The 21648-nt window shown below is 45.2% G+C and overlaps 1 protein-coding gene across 35 annotated transcripts in view; it reads right to left on the bottom strand.

The window, feature by feature from the left end:
• The window catches only part of LOC101925999 (caspase recruitment domain-containing protein 8), a 90528-nt gene that overhangs the window by 563 nt on the left and 68317 nt on the right, over positions 1 to 21648 (bottom strand). For 18 of the 35 annotated variants that reach the window (XM_074024023.1, XM_074024028.1, XM_074024032.1 and 15 more), the window contains 3 exons: positions 12847 to 12988; positions 11514 to 11558; positions 10276 to 10734 (listed from right to left, as the gene is read on the bottom strand). In XM_074024023.1, the coding sequence (XP_073880124.1) occupies positions 10469 to 10734; positions 11514 to 11558; positions 12847 to 12988 (453 nt within the window). In that variant the 3' untranslated portion in view covers positions 10276 to 10468. Of the gene's footprint in view, positions 1 to 763; positions 882 to 9244; positions 9381 to 9813; positions 10735 to 11513; positions 11559 to 12846; positions 12989 to 13731; positions 13855 to 21648 lie in introns of those variants that run through there. The other 17 variants (XM_074024024.1, XM_074024031.1, XM_074024038.1 and 14 more) reach the window with 6 other exon arrangements.

Genomic DNA, 21648 nt, shown 5'->3' with positions numbered 1-21648 from the left:
ATAAAAACATGGAGTGTAGTCCCCCTCGCTGTGAGAATATTATCATCTTGCTTTATCCAGCTACACATGTGAATTACTGGCCTCAACTACTGGACTCCAAAACATACTAAAGACTTGGAAGACACAGGGAGAGTTCAGGCTGTGGCAGAGCTGCTCTCTGCCAGCTTTCCAGTTTCTCCTCAAGTCTCACATCCAAACACCCACACTGCTTGCTAGTGTATTCCTGAAATCATACTTTGGCCAGGTGTGGTGGCTCACCGCCTGTAATCCCAGCACTTTGGGAGGCCGAGGTGGGCGGATCACGAGGTCAGGAGATCGAGACCATCCTGGCTAACACGGTAAAACCCCGTCTCTACTAAAAATGCAAAAAATTAGCCAGGCATGGTGGCGGGTGCCTGTAGTCCCAGTTACTCGGGAGGCTGAGGCAGGAGAATGGTGTGAACCTGGGAGGTGGAGCTTGTAGTGAGCTGAGATCGTGCCACTGCACTCCAGCCTGGGCGACAGAGTGAGACTCGGTCTCAAAAAAAAAATCATATTTTGGTCATTCTCTTATTTTAACCATTCAAGACAGTTTTCAGAAACTGTTCTCAGAAATACTGCTCTGGCCGGGCATGGTGAGTCACCTCTACAATTCCCAGCACTTTAGGAGGCCAAGGCAGGAGGATTACTTGAGCCCAGGAGTTTGAGATCAGCCTGGACAACATAGTGAGATCTCGTCTTCACACACACACACACAAAATTAGCCAGGCATGGTGGCACACACCTGTAGTTCCAGCTACTCAGGAGGCTGAGGTGGGAGGTTTGGTTGAGCCTGGGAGATCAAGGCTGCAGTCAGCTGTGATCATGTCCCTGCACTCCAGCCTGAGCGACACAGCAGGATCCTGTTTCCAAAAGAAAAGAAAAGAAAAGAAAAGAAATACCTTTATTGGGATTGCACCAACAACCTCCCAAGGAGACGAAAAGACCTCCAACCGCAAGTTGCAGTTAAAACTGCTGCCTTGGCCGGGCGCGGCAGCTCACGCCTGTAATCCCAGCACTTTGGGAGGCTGAGGTGGGTGATCACCTGAGGCGAGGCGTTCAAGGCCAACATGGCGAAACCCTGTCTCTACTGAAAACACAGAAACGAGCTGGGCGTGGTGGTGCATACCTGTAATCCCAGCTACTCGAGAGGCTGAGGCAGGAGAATTGTTTGAACCTGGGAGGAGGAGGTTGCACTGAGCTGAGATCGCGCCACTGCACTCCAGGCTGGGTGACAGAGCAAGATTCCATCTCAAAACAAACAAACCAAACCAAACAAAACCCAAAATGACTGCCCAAACCCAGACCTCCAGGACACAGACTCAGTTTCCCACCCTGACTCTGCTTAAATGGGAGTTGCTTGATCTTCGGGTGCCCTGATGCAAATCAGCTGAATAAAACCTTTAACCTCTACTCGAGTTACATCGTTTCGTTTCTTTTGAGGGTCCCCAGCAAGCCTTGATTTGCATCTCTTTTTCTTTTCTTTTTCTTTTTTTTGAGACGGAGTCTCGCTCTGTCGCCCAGGCTGGAGTGCAGTGGCGCGATCTTGGCTCACTGCAAGCTCCACCTCCCGGGTTCACGCCATTCTCCTGCCTCAGCCTCCGGAGTAGCTGGGACTACAAGTGCCCGCCAGCACGCCCGGCTAATTTTTTTTTGCATTTTCAGTAGAGACAGGGTTTCACTGTGTTAGCCAGAATGGTCTCGATCTCCTGACCTTGTGATCCGCCCGCCTCAGCCTCCCAAAGTACTGGGATTACTGGCGTGAGCCACCACGCCCGGCCTGCATCTCTTTTTCTTTTGATTCTTTGGGAGGAAAGATTAAGCCCAGCCCAGCCAGCTCCTGCAGTTCCCCAGGAAGGAAGGGCTGGAAATCCCTATCTGGTGAATTAAATTATTTATTTATTTATTTACTTATTTTGAGATGGAGTTTCACTCTTGTTGCCTAGGCTGGAGTGCAATGGAGCAATCTCGGCTCACCACAACCTCCGCCTCCTGGGTTCAAGCGATTCTCCCACCTCAGCCTCCCGAGTAGCTGGGATTACAGGCATGCGTCACCACACCTGGTTAAGTTTTGTGTTTTTAGTAGAGAGAGGGTTTCTCCATGTTGGTCAGGCTGGCTTCGAACTCCCGACCTCAGGTGATCCGCCTGCCTCAGCCTCCCAAAGTGCTGGGATTACAGGCGTGGGGCCACCGCGCCTGGCCTAAGTAATTTATTTTTTATGCACTGTCTTTCTTCACTCTAGTACTGAAGTTCTACTATAAAGCTTAAATTGCCTAATATTGATTGATACCTACCCCAGTTACATTTTTTTACGGTGATAAAATATACATCACAAAAATTTCCATGTGAACCATTTTAAAGCGTATGCTTCAGTGGCATTAAGTACAGCCACATGGCTGTGTAACCAGCATCACGATTCATCTCCAGAACTTTGTCATCTTTCCCAATTAAAACTCTGTTCCCTTTAAATAATCACACCCCATTCCCTTTTTCTCTCAGTCCCTGGTAAGCTCTGTTCTACTTTCTGTGTCTAGGAATCTGACTGTTCTAGGGATCTCCTAGAAGTGGAATCACTCAACCTTTGCCTTTTTGTGTCTGGTGTATTTAATTTTGCACAATGTTTTCCAAGTTCACCTGTGGTGAAGCATGTGTGTATCAGTATTTCATTCCTTTTAAAGCCTGAACAGTATTCCATGGTATGTAGTGTTACAAAGTAAAATGTATGGCTGGGCATGGTGGCTTACGCCTGTAATCCCAGCACTTTGGGAAGCTGAGGCAGGAGGATCACCTGCGGTCAGGAGTTCAAGACCAGCCTGGCCAACATGGTGAAACCCTGTCTCTACTAAAAATACAAAAACGGGCTGGGCGTGGTGGTGCATACCTGTAATCCCAGCTACTGGGGAGGCCGAGGCTGGAGAATTGCTTGAACCCGGGAGGCGGAGGTTGCAGTGAGCTGAGATGGTGCCACTGCACTCCAGCCTGGAGACAGAGTGAGACTCCGTCTCAAAAACAAAAAAAAGAAAAGAAAAAAAAAGTAAAATGTGGCGTAAGAAAATTTCTGATCTCTTCCCCAAATAAACTACCTGCAGGTAAGCCCTCATTTCAGGCTGTCCTTTTTGGAGGCTCCCAAATTACGACCCAAGAAGTCCAAGGAGTTGAGAACCCTGTTAAAACCTTGGTTCAGGGCCGGGTGCGGTGGCTCAAGCCTGTAATCCCAGCACTTTGGGAGGCCGAGACGGGCGGATCACGAGGTCAGGAGATCGAGACCATCCTGGCTAACACGGTGAAACTCCGTCTCTACTAAAAAATACAAAAAACTAGCCCGGCTAGGTGGCGGGCGCCTGTAGTCCCAGCTACTCAGGAGGCTGAGGCAGGAGAATGGCGTGAATCCGGGAGGCGGAGCTTGCAGTGAGCTGAGATCCGGCCACTGCACTCCAGCCTGGGCGACACAGTGAGACTCCGTCTCAAAAAAAAAAAAAAAAACAAAAAACCAAAAAAACCCCCAAAAAACAAACCTTGGTTCAGGTCTGGGCTCAGGGTGCTAAAGGATATTCCTCTTGCGACCTCTAGTGGTTGTAGGTGTCCAATTCCCTTCTATTGTCTCTGGGTCTTCGTCTCCTCCAGTGGTGCTTCCTTTCCTTGTTTTCTCAACCTGTCCCTTCAAAAACCTGCTTCTTGGCCAGGCGCGGTGGCTCACGCCTGTAATCCAAGCACTTTGAGAGGCCCAGGCGGGCGGATCACGAGATCAGGAGTTTGAGATCAGCTTGGCCAAAATGGTGATACCCAGTCTCTACTAAAAACACAAAAATTAGCTGGGTGTGGTGGCAGACGCCTGTAGTCCCAGCTACTTGGGAGGCTGACACAGGAGAATCGCTTGAAGCCGGGAGGCAGAGGTTGTAGTGAGCTGAGATTGTGCCACTGCACTCCAGCCTGGGCGACAGAGTGAGACTCCGTCTCAAATAAACAAACAAAAAAACCTCAAAAAACCCCACAAATAACCTGCTTCTTTTCTGGTATCCTTAATATCCCGGTTCACCTATGCCTTCACTGCTAGGTGGATCTTTTATTTATTTATTTATTTTTTTGAGACGGAGTCTTGCTCTGTCGCCCAAGCTGGAGTGCAGTGGCGCGATCCTGGCTCACTGCAAGCTCCGCCTCCTGGGTTCACGCCATTCTCCTGCCCCAGCCTCCCGAGTAGCTGGGACTACAGGCGCCCGCCACTGCGCCCGGCTCATTTTTTTTTGTATTTTTAGTAGAGACGGGGTTTCACCGTGGTCTCGATCTCCTGACCTTGTGATCCGCCCGCCTCGGCCTCCCAAAGTGCTGGGATTACAGGCGTGAGCCACCGCGCCCGGCCTAGGTGGATCTTTTTAAAGAAAATTGGGAACATCATGGCCAGGTGTGGTGGCTTATGCTTTGAGAAGCCGAAGTGGGTGGATTGCCTGAACTTAGGAGTTTGAGAGCAGCCTGGGCAAAATGGCAAAACTCTGTCTCTACAAAAAAAAAAAAAAAAAAAAAAAAAAAAAAGAGGCGTGTGGTGCATGTAGTCACAGCTACTTGGAAGGCTGAGGCAGGAGGATCGCTTGAGCTCAGGAGGTGGAGGTTGTAGTGAGCTGAGATCTTGCCACTGCACTCCAGTCTGGGTGACAGAGTGAGACTCTGTATCAATCAATCAATCAATCAATCAATCAAAACTTTAAAAAATCACTATGTATGTTTAAAAGATGAAGAGTTAAAAAATGCTTTATTCCCTTACATAAATATTCTCTTACAGTTAAAAGTAATCATCATTCAGGACATCATAAAATATCCTGTTAATGTGGTCATTTCCCTGGTTCTTATTTTTACTTTATTCCTTTGCATAGAGATACAAATCATCCACTATAATAGGTTTTTTTTGTGCGTGTGTTAAGTTTTTGTGTGTGTGTGTGTTAATTCTTTGTTATTCTAAGTTGCTACTTATCTAATTCCACCCCCCCCATTCAAACATCGTTATTGTAGAAACTAGGTCATTTTTTTCTGTTAAATTTTCTTTGGTTTCAGTTTTGCCAATTACATCCTTGTGTTGTCATTTAACATGTTTTTCTTTCTTTCTTTTTTTTTTTTTTTGGAGATGGAGTTTTGCTCTTGTCCAGGCTAGAGTGCAATGGCATGATCTTGGCAAACTGCAACCTCTACCTCCCGAGTTCAAGCGATTCTCCTGCCTCAGCTTCCCAAGTAGCTGGGATTACAGGCGCCTGCCACCATGCCCAGCTAATTTTTTTGTATTTTAAGTAGAGACGGGGTTTCACCATATTGACCAGGCTGATCTCGAACTCCTGACCTCAGGTGATCTGCCTGGCTCAGCCTCCCAAAGTGCTGAGATTACAGGCGTGAGCCACTGCGCCTGGCTGTCATTTAACACGTTTTTCTAGCCTTTGAATTTCTTTTAAACTGGTGGTTAGATATGGATGCTTGATCAGATTCAAATTCACTTGCTTTTTCCTTTTTCTTCTTTCCTTCCTTCCTTCCTTCCTTCCTTCCTTCCTTCCTTCCTTCCTTCCTTCCTTCCTTTCCTTTCCTTTCCTTTCCTTTCCTTTCTTTCTTTTCTTTTCTTTTTTTCTTTTTCAGTGTCTTGCTCTGTCACCCAGGCTGGAGTGCAGACCGCGATCTTGGTTCACTGCAGTCTCAATCTCCCAAACTCAAGCGATTCTCCTGCCTCAGCATCTGAAGTAGCTGGAACTACAGGTACATGTCACCATGTCCAGCTAGCTTATTACTTTTTTTTTTTTTTTTTTGGTAGAGACGGGATCTTGCCATGTTGCCCAGGCTGGTCTCGAATCCCTGGGCTCAAGCAATCCTCCCACCACAGCCTCCCAAATGCAGTGAGGCCCTGTAGCATTTCCTAAGGTGGGATTCACACTGGAGGAAGCACATGAGGACAAAAGCAGATGTGACAATACCCGAGATTGTGAGTGGTTTTCAAATCTCCAAATCTCCCCCAGGGAATATGGTATATGAGAGATTCTCTCTTTTTTTTTTTTTTGAGACGGAATTTTGCTCTTGTTGCCCAGGCTGGAGTACAGTGGTATGATCTCAGCTCACTGCAACCTCCACCTTCCAGGTTCAAGCAATTCTTGTGCCTCAGCCTCCCGAGTAGCTGGGATTATAGGTACGTGCCACCATGCCTGGCTAATTTTTTATTTTAGTAGAGATGGGGTTTCACCATGTTGGCCAGGCTGGTCTCGAACTCCTGACCTCAGGTGATGCGCTTGTCTTGGCCTCTCAAAGTGCTGGGATTACAGGCGTGAGCCACTGTGCCCGGCCTTGGTTGCCCATTTTTATGGTTATTTCTTGATGCTATGCTAAACACGTGGTCCACATTGGGTAACTTCCTGACGTTGCCATGGCATCTGTAAATGTCATGGCGCTGGTGGGAGTGTCGGAGTGAGGAGGACCAGAGGTCATTCTCATCGTCATCTTGGTTTTGGTGGGTTTTGGCCGGCTCCTTTATTGCAACCTGTTTTATCAGCAAGGTCTTTATGACCTGTATCTTGTGCCGACCTCCTGTCTCATCCTGTGACTTAGAATGCCTTCACCATTTGGGAATGCAGCTGGGTAGGTCTCAGCCTCATTTTGTCCAGCTCCTACTCAAGATGGAGTTGCTCTGGTTCACATGTCTCTGACAAAATGTCTATGGAGGCTGGGCGCGGTGGCTCACACCTATAATCCCAGCACTTTTGGAGGCTGAGGCGAGTGGATCATGAGGTCAGGAGGTCGAGACCAGCCTGGCCAACATGACGAAACCGCGTCTCTACTAAAAATACAAAAATTAGCTGAGCGTGGTGGCACAGGCCTGTAATCCCAGCTACTCGGGAGGCTGAGGCAAGAGAATTGTTAGAAGCTGAGAGGTGGAGGTTGCAGTGAGCTGAGATCGTGCCATTGCACTCCAGCCTGGGCAACAAGAGCGAAACTCCGTCTCAAAAGAAAAAAAAAATGTCTATGGAAGGCGTGTGGTCTCCTATAGCTGGGACATCAGCGGTCTGTGGTGAGAGCCTGCCGTCCCTCTGTCCCTTCATTCACCCCTCCCCTAGGAGTCTTTCAGTGCTGGGAACTGGCCCTAGCGTTCCGCTACCCCACACCACATTCCCAGGTTCCTCGTTCTTCAGCCCTGGCGTCTGCATCGCCTCTGTATCAACTCTTGGTGTTTTCTCTCCGAAGATCTGCTCTAAGTCTGCTGGTTTACCCAGTATCTTGGTTTCTCTCGGTGGGAGTGGTGCTTCCGGGCTGTGTCCAGCCAGCCATCTTGACCCTCCTCTAGGCGTGATTTTGAAAATTTAATCTGCTCTCCTGACTTCCTGGAGACATAGGCCGAATGGGAAATGTGTCTGTGAGACATTACAACATCCCGAGGAGCCTTCTCCTCATCGGGAGGGATCAGAGGCTGCCCTTGCTCTCCTCCCAGTCGTCTCTTGTGAGATGTGAGGCTTCATGTGAATACTGTGTGGAGCCAACACCACGGAAGGCCGGGTGGACACCTGGAGAAACGTTCCTTCCTTGTGGTGTTTTTGGAGCCCATGGATCAGCCTCCCTGGGGTCAGTCCTACCTCCTGTCCTTGCATTCAGTAGAGCCAGGACACGCTCTATATATTTCTATTCCATTGAAGTTGAACTTTCAGTCATTTGCCACACAAGAGTTGACACAGATCCAGAGGACATTGCAGATTGCTGCCCTGGGTGATTTAAAAAATTAATCTGGAGACGACATTAGGAGATAGAGTGTTGTAGACCTGGATCCATTACTTGCCAGTTAATGGAACTTTGGTCTTTGGAGTCTTTACTCTTTTTTTTTGAGACAGAGTCTCACTCTGTTGTCCAGGCTGGAGTGCAGTGGTGCGATCTCGGCTCACTGCAACCTCTGTGTCCCAGATTCAAGCGATTCTCCTGCCTCAGCCTCCCAAGTAGCTGGGATTACAGGCATGGGCCACCACGCCCGGCTAATTTTGTATTTTTAGTAGAGAAGGGGTTTCTCCATTATTGTCAGGCTGGTCTCGAATTGCCGACCTCAGGTGATCCGCCTGCCTCAGCCTCCCAAAGTGTTGGGATTACAGGTGTGAGCCACTGCGTCCAGCCTGCATTCCATTTATCTTTGCCACACTGTATATATTATGTATATAGTGGATAAACGGGTCCTAATTTTATAATATCTAGTCTCTAGATATTAAAGAGTTTGTCAGCCGGGTGTGGTGGCTCAAGCCTGTAATCCCAGCACTTTCGGAGGCCGAGACGGGCAGATCACAAGGTCAGGAGATTGAGACCATCCTGGCTAACACGGTGAAACTCCGTCTCTACTAAAAAATACAAAAAACTAGCCGGGCAAGGTGGCGGGCGCCTGTAGTCCCAGCTACTCAGGAGGCTGAGGCAGGAGAATGGCGCGAACCTGGGAGGCGGAGTTTGCAGTGAGCTGAGATCCGACCACTGCACTCCAGCCTGGGTGACAGAGCGAGACTCCGTTTCAAAAAATAAATAAATAAATAAATAAATAAAATAAAGAGTTTGTCAAGATATGACAAAAGTAGAGTTAGTAAACTAATATATTTCGTACACTTTGTGTTAACATTAATTAAAACGCTATCTTCTGAAAAAGACTTTTGGAAGTGAAATGGTAACATCAGCTCTCAGTGACACATGTCACTTAGAAAAGAAGCCTAGTGGCTTCTTTTTAATGGACTTGTATTTTTAATATCACATACTCAAATGAATCAATGAAACTCATATTAATATATACCTGGCTTTGTTTTAATAACAACATTTTTTTTTTCATAAAATTATGGCATTCAATCTTCAAATGCAAAAGTTCAGTTCTACTTCAAGTTAGGGTATAGAAAAATAACAAAATGCTGTTTCTCTCACCATAACAATAATAAAGCACGTGGAGTGGCAGAATGTGAGTCCGTGAAGACTTTTATGAATTCCTAGGCTTAACCCCAACTTGGGCATCCACTGCTGTGATCCTAATTCACATTTAAAGGCCCTGAGACCCGCACTAGCGGGTCAACCTCCGCCCAACCTCACAGGCACACACGGGATAGACAGAACTGCACAGACTTTAAAAATGAGCTAACATGAAAACCTCACTTCATAGAAGACCTAAAAAAAATGGACACTTTGTGCCGGATACAGATGAATCATAGAGTCTCATAACATAACATTCAAATGTCCAGGGTACAAATCAAAATTACTTACAATACAAGGATGAGCCATGACTAGGCGCGGTGGGCCACATCTGTAATCCCAGCACTTTGGGAGGCCGAGGTGGGTGGATCACTTCAGGTCAGGAGTTCGAGACCAGCCTGGCCAACATGGTGAAACCCTGTCTCTACTAAAAATACAAAAAATTAGCTGGGCGTGGTGGTGGGTGCCTGTAACCCCAGCGACTTGGGAGGCTAAGGCAGGAGAATTGCTTGAACCTGGGAGGTGGAGGTTGCAGTGAGCTGAGATCATACCGCTGCACTCCAGCCTGGGCGACAGCAAGACTGTGTCTCAAAAAAAAAAAAAAAAAAAAAAGAAAAAAGAAAGAAAGAAAAGTAAGAGAAGTCATAGCTATCAGATCTGCTCTAAAAGAACTACAAATCAAAGTTTTTCAGACAAAAAAGAAAACTGCAGAATGAAACTTGCAAAATCAAGAGCGGCAGAAATGGGAAATATCTGGAAATCCGTTAATAGGCCCTTTTCCTCGAGAGCTATTGAAACAGTCAATGAGTTACACAAAACTCAGTGATTAAAAGTACAAGATACTAGCAATTTCCCAAGGGTTTTTGTTTTTTTTTTTTTTTTGATGGAGTCTCCATCTGTCGCCCAGGTTGGAATGTGATGGTGCGACCTCGGCTCACTGCAGCCTCCGCCTCCCGGGTACTTGTAGAATAACGTACTTACATTATTCTAGTAATAACAGCAATAGATAAAATGTTAAAGGGACAACGTATATAAAACCAATACCATTAAGAAATACCTTGAGTCTCTTCGATTGAGAGGTTTTGTTCGCGTTCCTGCTTTTTGTGGTGGAATGGTGACACATCAAACAGAGCGTCCATAAAAGCTAGTTTTCAGGTTCATCAGGAGAATTTTCCTTTCTGGAGCCTATCATGTACAAACACAACTGCTTTGACTTACTCACCCTGGGTCTTCGGGAAACGTGTCAATGGATGGAACAGTCATATATCGAGCCATGGTTAGAAAAGATTTAAAAGCACGATTGTTATTTTCTTCAGATATTCTTGAGGGAAAGGCATGGGGATACAGCCCATGGGTGTCTTCCAGGTCACGTATCTGTCCCCAAAGCCTGTGTGATGGGCAAATGTGACCCAGCCCTCCTCTGTTTTGGACACTGGAATCAAGGATGCATCTCTACTCGTTCATTTCCAATGAGAACGCTGGATTCTCTCTTCCAGACTCTCGGACTGACTCCCTTTACAAACTCTGCTGTCTAAGATAGGACACGAGGTAAGGGTCCCTTTCACTAAGGCTTCTGAAGAGCAGCTCCAGGGCCCGGTCCCCTTTCTTCTCCACCATGCTCAGCAGGGCGTCGGTCTTGCTCTGCCGTGTCTTTGCCTGCTCCACCAGCTCCTTCTCATTCTCACTGAGAACCTCATTGTCTTGGAGATCATCGAGCACCCCTTTCAGGTCCCCAATCCTGGCTTGGAGTTGCCGATGGTTCTCCCTCACAAAGGCTGCACCTGGATGAAAGGGGGAGTTGCGGACTCTGAGAATTGCTCTCTTACAGGATTTGGGATCCGCACCAAACGAAGATTCATAATTCCAGGGTGGGGGCTGGGTCTTTATTAATTAATTAATTTATTTCTTGAGAGGGAGTTTTGCTGATTGCCCAGGCTGGGGTGCAATGGCACGATCTCGGCTCACCGCAACCTCTGCCTCCCGGGTTCAAGTGATTCTCCTGCCTCAGCCTCCCAGATAGCTGGGATTACAGGCATGCGCCACGATACCCGGCTAATTTTTGTATTTTTAGTAAAGGCAGCGTTTCACCAAGTTGGGCAGGCTGGTCTTGAACTCCTGACCTCAGGTGATCCACCCGCCTCGGTCTGCCAAAGTGCTGGGATTACAGGTGTGAGCCACTATGCCCAGCCAGGGATGGCTCTTTAACTTGTAGTGTTGCCTAACCCATGTTCATTTCATTTTGGATATTTTACTTCCTAGTCTCATATTTACTATATCCCTCTCAAAGTTCAATATAGAACTACTTTAACTTACGGTTCCCCAGATGCAAGACATTTACCCCAATAACTTGCTGTTTCCTGCTCCTTTGTGTGGACGTGATGTCCTCACGTCCTCCCTTAAGTAAATCATACTCATTGTTTGTATTTTTCTCTGGCATCGCTTGTTCTTTGTAAATGATAAGCTTAGGAGGAATGGAGCCTCACTTTGTGATGTCAAAGCACTCAAAGGCCTCTTGATATCAGATACATCCATCTGGCTTTAGTGTAAACATTTCACTAACCTGAGAAAGCAGGTGGGGAGGGTGCAGCTCCAAGCTGGATATCCACTACAAAACAGGGAAGAATTGGAGATGACATACAACGAATCGTATACCCTTACTGAGCTTTTCTAGTCTTTCATGCGCCAACGAAAATAATTTAATTCTATACATTTTATAAGGCAGGGATCTTGTTTGGCACACTAATATACTAATAAAACCCCATTAAGTCAAGAGCCACTCACTGCCCATTCAGGAAATGTATCAGAGAAAGCAACACATTTTTCCAGTATTCTTTCTTTTCTTTTCCTTTCTTCCATTCTTTCTTTTTCTTCCTTTCTCCCCTTCCCCTTCCCCTCTTCCTTCCTTCCTTCCTTTCTCCCTCCTTCCCTCCCTCCCTCCCTCCCTTGCTTCCTTCCTCTCTTTCTCTCTCTCAGTCTCCGTTGCCCAGGCTCAATCTTGGCTCACCGCAACCTCTGCCTCCCAGGTTCAAGCAATTCTCCTGCCTCAGCCCCCCGAGTAGCTGGGATTACAGGCATGTGCCACCATGCCCGGTTAATCTTGTATTTTTAGTAGAAATGGGGTTTTGCCATGTTGGCCAGGTTGGTCTCAAACTCCTGACTTCAGGTGATCCGCCCACCTCAGCCTCTCAAAGTGCTGGAATTACAGGCATGAGCCATTGTGCCTGGCCCATTTTTTCAATACTCTTTCTATGGGCAGGAGAATGTCATAGGAACTCTGAGGGTTACAATCCTGGGTGACACAGCAAGATTCTGGGGAGGAAAAAAACCCAAAAAACTCCTTTTTTTTTTTTTTTTTTTCTGAGACGGGGTCTCGCTCTGTCACCCAGGCTGGAGTGCAGTGGCCGGATCTCAGCTCACTGCAAACTCCACCTCCCGGGTTCCCGCCATTCTCCTGCCTCAGCCTCCCGAGTAGCTGGGACTACAGGCGCCCGCCACCTCGCCCGGCTAGTTTTTTGGTATTTTTTTAGTAGAGACGGGGTTTCACCGTGTTAGCCAGGATGGTTTTGATCTCCTCGTGATCCTCCTATCTCGGCCTCCTAAAGTGCTGGGATTACAGGCTTGAGCCACCGCGCCCGGCCAAAAATCTCCTGTTCTTTACCCGCGGGTGTGAGGGGTTTCCATTCCCATGGCCATCCCCATTCTCTGGCTCCTTGAGCATTTCACTTTCTATGGACAAACCACCGCCATCACTTTCGTTTTCCTCACGTTGGTGATACACTGACAATCAATTTCTTATCTTGGCTGGAGACATAAACAGGCTCTCTTCTTTGACATCCAATGGTGGAGGTGCATTTGCCCCTCACCAAAAATGCCAGCCTCACCCACTCACCTACCTGGCTTCACCACAGTCTTCCAGACCAGAATCTCATGTCTTTTTTCAGTAATTTCAAGTTGAATGGGTTCCTTCATCTGCCCAGCATAGAATTTAGAGAAGGGCTGGATTTCTCCAGGGCTCCGGTAGGACAATTTCAACTCCTAGAGGAAACAGAGCAGTTGACTTGAAGCAGTGGAGGGTGGAAAGGCCCGGCTCCCTACAGTGAACTGGTCAATGGAACTTAACCCCTGTTTTCTGCACAATTCATGGCTGGTTGAGGGGGAAACAGAGGGAGAGAGGTAAACATCCTGAACATCCTGTTCTTGTTTTTGTTTTGAGAGGGGGTGTTGCTCTGTTGCACAGGCTGGAGTGCAGTAGCGCAATCTCAGCTCACTGCAACCTCTGACTCCCAGGTTCGAGCAATTCTCCTGCCTCAGCCTCCCGAGTAGCTGAGATTACAAGTGCACACCACCACGCCCGGCTGATTTTTGTATTTTTAGTAGTGACGGGGTTTCACCATAGTGGCCAGGCTGGTCTCGAACTGAAGACCTCATGATTCGCCCTCCTCGGCCTCCCAAAGTGTTAGGATTATAGGCATGAGCCACCGCACCCAGCCAGTAAACATCCTTTTAAATTTACAATGTTAGGAAATAATTTTATTCTATGAAAGCAAGAGTAAACTAGCTCTCAACACCCCATGAGTCAGAGAAAAATGATCTGAACTGAATATAAAAATCTTAGGTGTTGGCCAGGCGCAGTGGCTCATGCCTGTGATTTCAGCACTTTGGGAGGCCACGGTGGGCGGATCACCTGAGGTCAGGAGTTTGAGACCAGCCTGGCCAACATGGTGAAACCCCATCTCTATTAAAGATACAATAAATTAGCTGGGCATGGTGGTGGGTGCCTGTAATCCCAGCTTCTTGGGAGGCTGAGGCAGGAGAATCGCTTGAACTCGGGAGGTGGAGGTTGCAATGAGCCAAGATCATGCCAATGCACTCCAGCCTGGGCGACAAGAGCGATATTCCATCTCAGAAACAAACAAACAAACAAACAAAAAAATCTTAGGTGCTGAGGCTCCTCATTAATATTGTTACTAACTCAGAATCTCAGACGATACAGAAACGTGAGAAAACTGGTAAAGGCAGCTCATCAGGTCTGTCCTGGCCTCACTGGGAAGCCAAGGGTCAGATGTGGCACTGTGCTTTCACGTCCTTCCTTCTCTTCGTTCTGCACCCGACTTCCCCAGGATTCCTAAGCAAAGCTGCCCTGGGGAATAGGGAGCTAACCTCATAGGCAGGACAGAATTAGGAAAAGCTTAGCTCATGCAAATTTCTAGTTTCTTTAGGAAACAAACCCTACAACTCTCGGAAAATAGTAACTAAATTTTTTTTTTAAATTTTATTATACTTTATGTTCTAGGGTACATGTGCACAAGGTGCAGGTTTGTTACATATGTATACATGTGCCACGTTGGTGTGCTGCACCCATTAACTCGTCATTTACATTAGGTATATCTCCTAATGCTACCCTTCCCCCCTCCTCCCACCCGACAACAGGCCCTGGTGTGTGATGTTCCCCTTCCTGTGTCCAAGTATTCTCACTGTTCAATTCCCACCTAGGAGTGAGAACATGTGGTGTTCGGTTTTCTGTCCTTGCAATAGTTTGCTGAGAATGATGGTTTCCAGCTGCATCCATGTCCCTACAAAGGACACGAACGCATCCTTTTTTATGGCTGCATAGTGTTCCATGTTGTATATGTGCCACATTTTCTTAATCCAGTCTGTCATTGATAGACATTTGGGTTGGTTCCAAGGCTTTGCTATTGTGAATAGTGCCACAATAAACATACGTGTGCATGTGTCTGTATAGCAGCATGATTTATAATCCTTTGGGTATATACCCAGTAATAGGATGGCTGGGTCAAATGGTATTTCTAGTTCTAGATCCTTGGGGAATCACCACACTGTCTTCCACAATGGTTGAACTAGTTTACAGTCCCACCAACAGTGTAAAACTGTTCCTATTTCTCTACATCCTCTCCAGCCCCTGTTGTTTCCTGACTTTTAATGATCACCATTCTAACTGGTGTGAGATGGTATCTCATTGTGGTTTTGATTTGCATTTCTCTGATGGCTAGTAATGATGAGCATTTTTTCATGTGTCTGCTGGTTGCATAAATGTCTTCTTTTGAGAAGTGTCTGTTCATATCCCTTGCCCACTTTTTGATGGGGTTGTTTGTTTTTGTCTTGTAAATTTGTTTGAGTTCTTTGTAGGTTCTGGGTATTAGCCCTTTGTCAGATGAGTAGATTGCAAGAATTTTCTCCCATTCTGTAGGTTGCCTGTTCACGCTGATGGTAGTTTCTTTTGCTGTGTGGAAGCTCTTTAGTTTAATTAGATCCCATTTGTCAGTTTTGGCTTTTGTTGTCATTGCTTTGGTGTTTTAGACATGAAGTCCTTGCCCATGCCTATGTCGTGAATGGTATTGCCTAGGTTTTCTTCTAGGGTTTTTATGATTTTAGGTCTAACATTTAAGTCTCTAATCCATCTTGAATTAATTTTTGTATAAGGTGTAAGGAAGGGATCCAGTTTCAGCTTTCTACTTATGGCTAGCCAGTTTTCCCAGCACCATTTATTAAATAGGGAATCCTTTCCCCATTTCTTGTTTTTGTCAGGTTTGTCAAAGATCAGATGGTTGTAGATGTGTGGCATTATTTCTGAGGGCTCTGTTCTGTTCCATTGGTCTATATCTCTGTTTTGGTACCAGTACCATGCTGTTTTGATTAGTATAGCCTTGTAATATAGTTTGAAGTCAGGTAGCATGATGCCTCCAGCTTTGTTCTTTTGGCTTAGGATTGTCTTGGCAATGGGGCTCTTTTTTGGTTCCATATGAATTTTAAAGTAGTTTTTCCCAATTCTGTGAAGAAAGTCATGGGTAGCTTGATGCGGATGTCTTTGAATCTATAAATTACCTTGGTCAGTATGGCCATTTTCACTATATTGATTCTTCCTATCCATGAGCATGGAATGTTCTTCCATTTGTTGGTGTCCTCTTTTATTTCGTTGAGCAGTGGTTTGTAGTTCCCCTTGAAGAGGTCCTTTACATCCTTTGTAAATTGGATTCCTAGGTATTTTATTCTCTTTGAAGCAATTGTGAATGGGAGTTCATTCATGATTTGGCTATCTGTTTGTCTGTTATTGGTGTATAGGAATGCTTGTGATTTTTGCACATTAAGTTTGCATCCTGAGACTTTGCTGAAGTTGCTTATCAGCTTAAGGAGACTTAGGGCTGAGACGACGGGGTTTTCTAAATATACAATCATGTCATCTGCAAACAGGGACAATTTGACTTCCTCTTTTCCTAATTGAATATCCTTTATTTCTTTCTCATGCCTGATTGCCTTGGCCAGAACTTCCAACACTATGTTAAATAGGAGTGGTGAGAGAGGGCATCCCTGTCTTGTGCCAGTTTTCAAAGGGAATGCTTCCAGTTTTTTCCCATTCAGTATGATACTGGCTGTGGGTTTGTCATAAATAGCTCTTATTATTTTGAGATACGTTCCATCAGTACCTAGTTTATTGAGAGTTTTTAGCATGAAGCATTGTTGAATTTTGTCGAAGGCCTTTTCTGCATCTATTGAGATAATCATTTGGTTTTTGTCATTTGTTTTATTCATGTGATGGAATACGTTTATTGATTTGTGTATGTTGAACCAGCCTTGCATCCTAGGGATGAAGCCAACTTGATCTTGGTGGATAAGCTTTTTGATGTGCTGCTGGATTCGGTTTGTCAGTATTTTATTGAGGATTTTTGCATCGATGTTCATCAGGGATATTGGTCTAAAATTCTCTTTTTTGTGTGTGTGTCTCTGCCAGGCTTTGGTATCAGGATGATGCCGGCCTCATAAAATTAGTTCGGGAGGATTCCCTCTTTTTCTATTGATTGGAATAGTTTCAGAAGGAATGGTATCGGCTCCTCTTTGTACTTCTGGTAGAATTGGGCTGTGAATCCGTCTGGTCCTGGACTTTTTTTGGTTGGTAGACTATTAATTATTGCCTCAATTTCAGAGCCTGCTATTGGTCTATTCAGTGATTCAACTTCTTCCTGGTTTAGTCTTGGGAGGGTGTATGTGTCCAGGAATTTTTCCATTTCCTCTAGATCTTCTAGTTTATTTGTGTAGAGGTGTTTATAGTATTCTCTGATGGTTGTATTTCCATGGGATCAGTGGTGATATCTCCTTTATCATTTTTTATTGCATCTACTTGATTCTTCTCTCTTTTCTTCTTTATTAGTCTTACTAGCAGTCTGTCAATTTTGTTGATCTTTCCAAAATCCAGCTCCTGGATTCATTGATTTTTTGAAGGGATTTTTGTGTCTCTGTCTCCTTCAGTTCTGCTCTGATCTTAGTTATTTCTTGCCTTCTGCTAGCTTTTGAATGTGTTTGCTCTTGCCTCTCTAGTTCTTTTAATTGTGATGTTAGGGTGTCGATTTCAGATATTTCCTGCTTTCTCTTCTGGGCGTTTAGTGCTATAAATGTCCCTCTACACACTGCTTTAAATGTGTCCCAGAGATTCTATGTCTTTGTTCTCACTGGTTTCAAAGAACATCATTATTTCTGCCTTCATTTCATTATTTACCTAGTAGTCACTCGGGAGCACGTTGTTCAGTTTCCACGTAGTTGTGCGGTTTTGAGTGAGTTTCTTAATCCTGAGTTCTAATTTGATTGCATTGTGGTCTGAGAGACAGTTTGTTGTATTTCTGTTCTTTTATATTTTCTGAGGAGTGCTTTACTTGCAACTATGTGGTCAATTTTGGAATAAGTGCGACGTGGTGCTGAGAAGAATGTATATTCTGTTGATTTGGGGTGGAAAGTTCTGTAGATGTCTATTAGGTCTGCTTGGTGCAGAGCTGAGTTCAAGTCCTGGATATCCTTATTAAACTTCTGTCTAATTGATCTGTCTAATATTGACGGTGGGGTATTAAAGTCTCCCATTATTATTGTGTGGGAGTCTAAGTCTCTTTTTAGGTCTCTCAGGACTTGCTTTATGAATCTGGGTGCTCCTGTATTGGGTGCATATATATTTAGGATAGTTAGTTATTCTTGTTGAATTGATCCCTTTAACATTATGTAATGGCCTTGTCTCTTTTGATCTTTGTTGGTTTAAAGTCTGTTTTATCAGAGACTAGGATTGCAACCCCTGCTTTTTTTTTTTGCTTTCCACTTGCTTGGTAGATCTTCCTCAATCCCTTTATTTTGAGCCTATGTGTGTCTCTGCATGTGAGATGGGTCTCCTGAATACGGCACATGATAAGTCTTGACTCTTTATCCAATTTGCCAGTCTGTGTCTTTTAATTGGGGCATTTAGCCCATTTACATTTAAAGTTAATATTGTTATGTGTGAATTTGATCCTGTCATTATAATATTAGCTCGTTATTTTGCCTGTTAGTTGATGCACTTTTTTCCTCGCATCAATGGTCTTTACGATTTGGCATGTTTTTGCAGTGGCTCGTACTGGTTGTCCCTTTCCATGTTTAGTGCCTCTTTCAGGAGCTCTTGTAATGCAGACCTGGTGGTGATAAAATCTCTCAGCATTTGCATGTCTGTAAAGGATTTTATTTCTCCTTCACTTATGAACTTAGTTTGGTTGAATATGAAATTCTGGGTTGAAAATTCTTTCCTTTTTTTTTTTTTTTTTTTTTTTTTTTGAGATGGAGTCTTGCTCTGTAGCCCAGGCTGGAGTACAGTGGCCGGATCTCAGCTCACTGCAAGCTCCGCCTCCCGGGTTCACGCCATTCTCCTGCCTCAGCCTCCCGAGTAGCTGGGACTACAGGCGCCTGCCCCCTCGCCCGGCTAAGTTTTTGTATTTTTAGTAGAGACGGGGTTTCACCGTGTTAGCCAGGATGGTCTCGATCTCCTGACCTCGTGATCCGCCCGTCTCGGCCTCCCAAAGTGCTGGGATTACAGGCTTGAGCCACCGCGCCCGGCTGAAAATTCTTTTCTTTAAGAATGTTGAGGCCGGGTGCGGTGGCTCAAGCCTGTAATCCCAGCACTTTGGGAGGCCAAGACAGGCAGATCATGAGGTCAGGAGATCGAGACCATCCTGGCTAACATGGTGAAATCCCGTCTCTACTAAAAAATACAAAAAACTAGCCAGGCGAGGTGGCGGACGCCTGTAGTCCCAGCTACTCGGGAGGCTGAGGCAGGAGAATGGCGTGAACCCGGGAGGCGGAGCTTGCAGTGAGCTGAGATCCGGCCACTGCACTCCAGCCTGGGTGACAGAGCGAGACTCCGTCTCAAAAAAAAAAAAAAAAAAAAAAAAAAGAATGTTGAATATTGGCCCCCACACTCTTCTGGCTTGTAGGGTTTCTGCCGAGAGACCTGCTGTTAGTCTGATAGGCTTCCCTTTGTGGGTAACCCAACCTTTCTCTCTGGCTGCCCTAAATATTTTTTCCTTCATTTCAACCTTGGTGAATCTGACAATTAAGTGTCTTGGGGTTGCTCTTTTCGAAGAGTATCTTTATGGCATTCTCTGTATTTCCTGAATTTGAATGTTGGTCTGCCTTTCTAGGTTGGGGAAGTTCTCCTGGATAATATTCTGCAGAGTGTTTTCCAACTTGGTTCCATTCTCCCTCTCACTTTCAGGTACACCAATCAGACATAGATTTGGTCTTTTCACATAGTCCCATATTTCTTAGAGGCTTTGTTCTTTTCTTTTTACTCTTTTTACTCTAAACTTCTTGCTTCATTTCATTCATTTGATCTTCAATCACTGGTACCCTTTCTTCCACTTGATTGAATTGGCTTCTGAAGCTCGTGCATGCGTCACATAGTTCTCGTGCCATAGTTTTCTGCTCCATCGGGTCATTTAAGGTCTTCTCTACACTGTTTATTCTAGTTAGCCAGTCATCTAATCTTTTTTCAAGGTTTTTAGCTTCCTTGCGATGGGTTAGAACATGCTCCTTTAGCTTGGAGAAGTTTGTTATTACCGACTTTCTGAAGTCTACTTCTGTCAACTCATCAAAGTCATTTTCTGTCCTTTTTTGTTCATTGCTGGCGAGGAGCTGCGATCCTTTGGAGGGGAAGGGGCGCTCTGGTTTTTAGAATTTTCAGCTTTTCTGCTCTGGTTTCTCCCCATCTTTGTGGTTTTATCTACCTTTGGTCTTTGATGATGGTAACGTACAGATGAGGTTTTGGTGTGGATGTCCTTTTTGTTGATGTTGATGCTATTCCTTTCTGTTTGTTAGCTTTCCTTCTAATAATCAGGTCCCTCAGCTGCAGGTCTGTTGGAGTTTGCTGGAGGTCCACTCCAGACCCTGTTTACCTGGGTATCACCAGCGGAGGCTGCAGAACAGCAAATATTGCTGCCTGATCCTTTCTCTGGAAGCTTCATCTCAGAGGGGCACCTGGCTGTATGAGGTGTCAGTCAGCCCCTCCTGGGAGGTGTCTCCAAGTTGGGCTACATGGGGGTCAGAGACCCACTTGAGTAGGCAGAGCTGAAACATCTCACTGGGAGAACCACTGTTCTCTTCAGAGTTGTCAGACAGGGTCATTTAAATCTGCAGAAGTTTCTGCTGCCTTTTGTTCAGCTATGCCCTGCCCCAAGAGGTGGAGTCTACAGAGGCAGGTGGGCCCCACCTGAGGTCAGGAGTTCGAGACCAGCCATGGGCAACATGGTGAAACCCCATCTCTCCTAAAAATACAAAAAATTAGTTGGGCATGGTGGCGCACCCCTGTAATCTCAGCAACTTGGGAGGTTGAGGCACAAGCATCCCTTGAACCAGGGAGGAGGAGGTTGCTGTGAGCACCCAGCCTGAGAGACAGAGTGAGACTCTGCCTCAAAAAAGTAAAGAAACAACAATAACAAAAAATAAAATGGACTGAGATGCATTTTTTTTCCCATTCAAATTGGAAAACAATTAAATTTTGATACTTTATTCTAGAGATGGATATTTTGTTGGATAATCTTGTCCTTTATTCTTGAGAACTTATATTGTGAGAAATCTTTGAAAATCTCTTTGGAAATGCACTAGCTTTAACTTGGTGAGTTCTCTTTGAATCAGTCATTTCTCTTCGGGCACCCTAGCTGCACATGAAAAATGCAAAACTGTATGTTGAAATATTTATTGCCAGGGCACTTGTTATGAGAAACTATAAGGAACTCAACTATGCTGAATAATAATGAAGTGATTTTTAAAAGCTCTAGGGTTTTAGCTACATGGCATATTATGTCCTATTAAAATAATATGTAGGAATAATTTCAATTGTGCAGAAATATACAGTAATCTCCAGTAAAAAATACAAAAATGTAACATATAATATAAAATATATTTCTTTTACTTTTCTAATTTTATGTTTTTGTTTTTGAGATGGAGTCCGACTCTTTCGCCCAGGCTGGAGTACAGTGGCACTATCTCGGCTCACTGCAAACTCCAGCTCCTGGGTTCAAGTGATTCTCCTACCTCAGCCTCCTGAGTAGCTGGGATTACAGGTGTGCACCACCACACCTGGTTAATTTTTTGTGTATTTTAGTAGAGAAGGGGTTTCACCATGTTGGTCAGGCTGGTCTTGAACTCTTGACTCATGATCTGCCTGCCACGGCCTCCCAAAGTGCTGGGATTACAGGTATGAGCCACTGAGCCCAGCCAAGATATTATATTTCTTCATTCAAACATCTCAACAAATATTTGTTAAGTGACTTAGCTAGGCAAGATGTCAGGCCTGCAGGGAACCATAACAGAAAAGTGGAAACTTCAATTCAGATAACTAAATGTACACTTTTAATCACAATGTAAGTACCCCAAATGCTAAAATGTTACCTCTG

Source organism: Macaca fascicularis, chromosome 19 (genome assembly GCF_037993035.2).
Source record: "Macaca fascicularis isolate 582-1 chromosome 19, T2T-MFA8v1.1".
NCBI lineage: Eukaryota > Metazoa > Chordata > Mammalia > Primates > Cercopithecidae > Macaca > Macaca fascicularis.
This window is presented reverse-complemented; position numbering and strand designations above follow the sequence as displayed.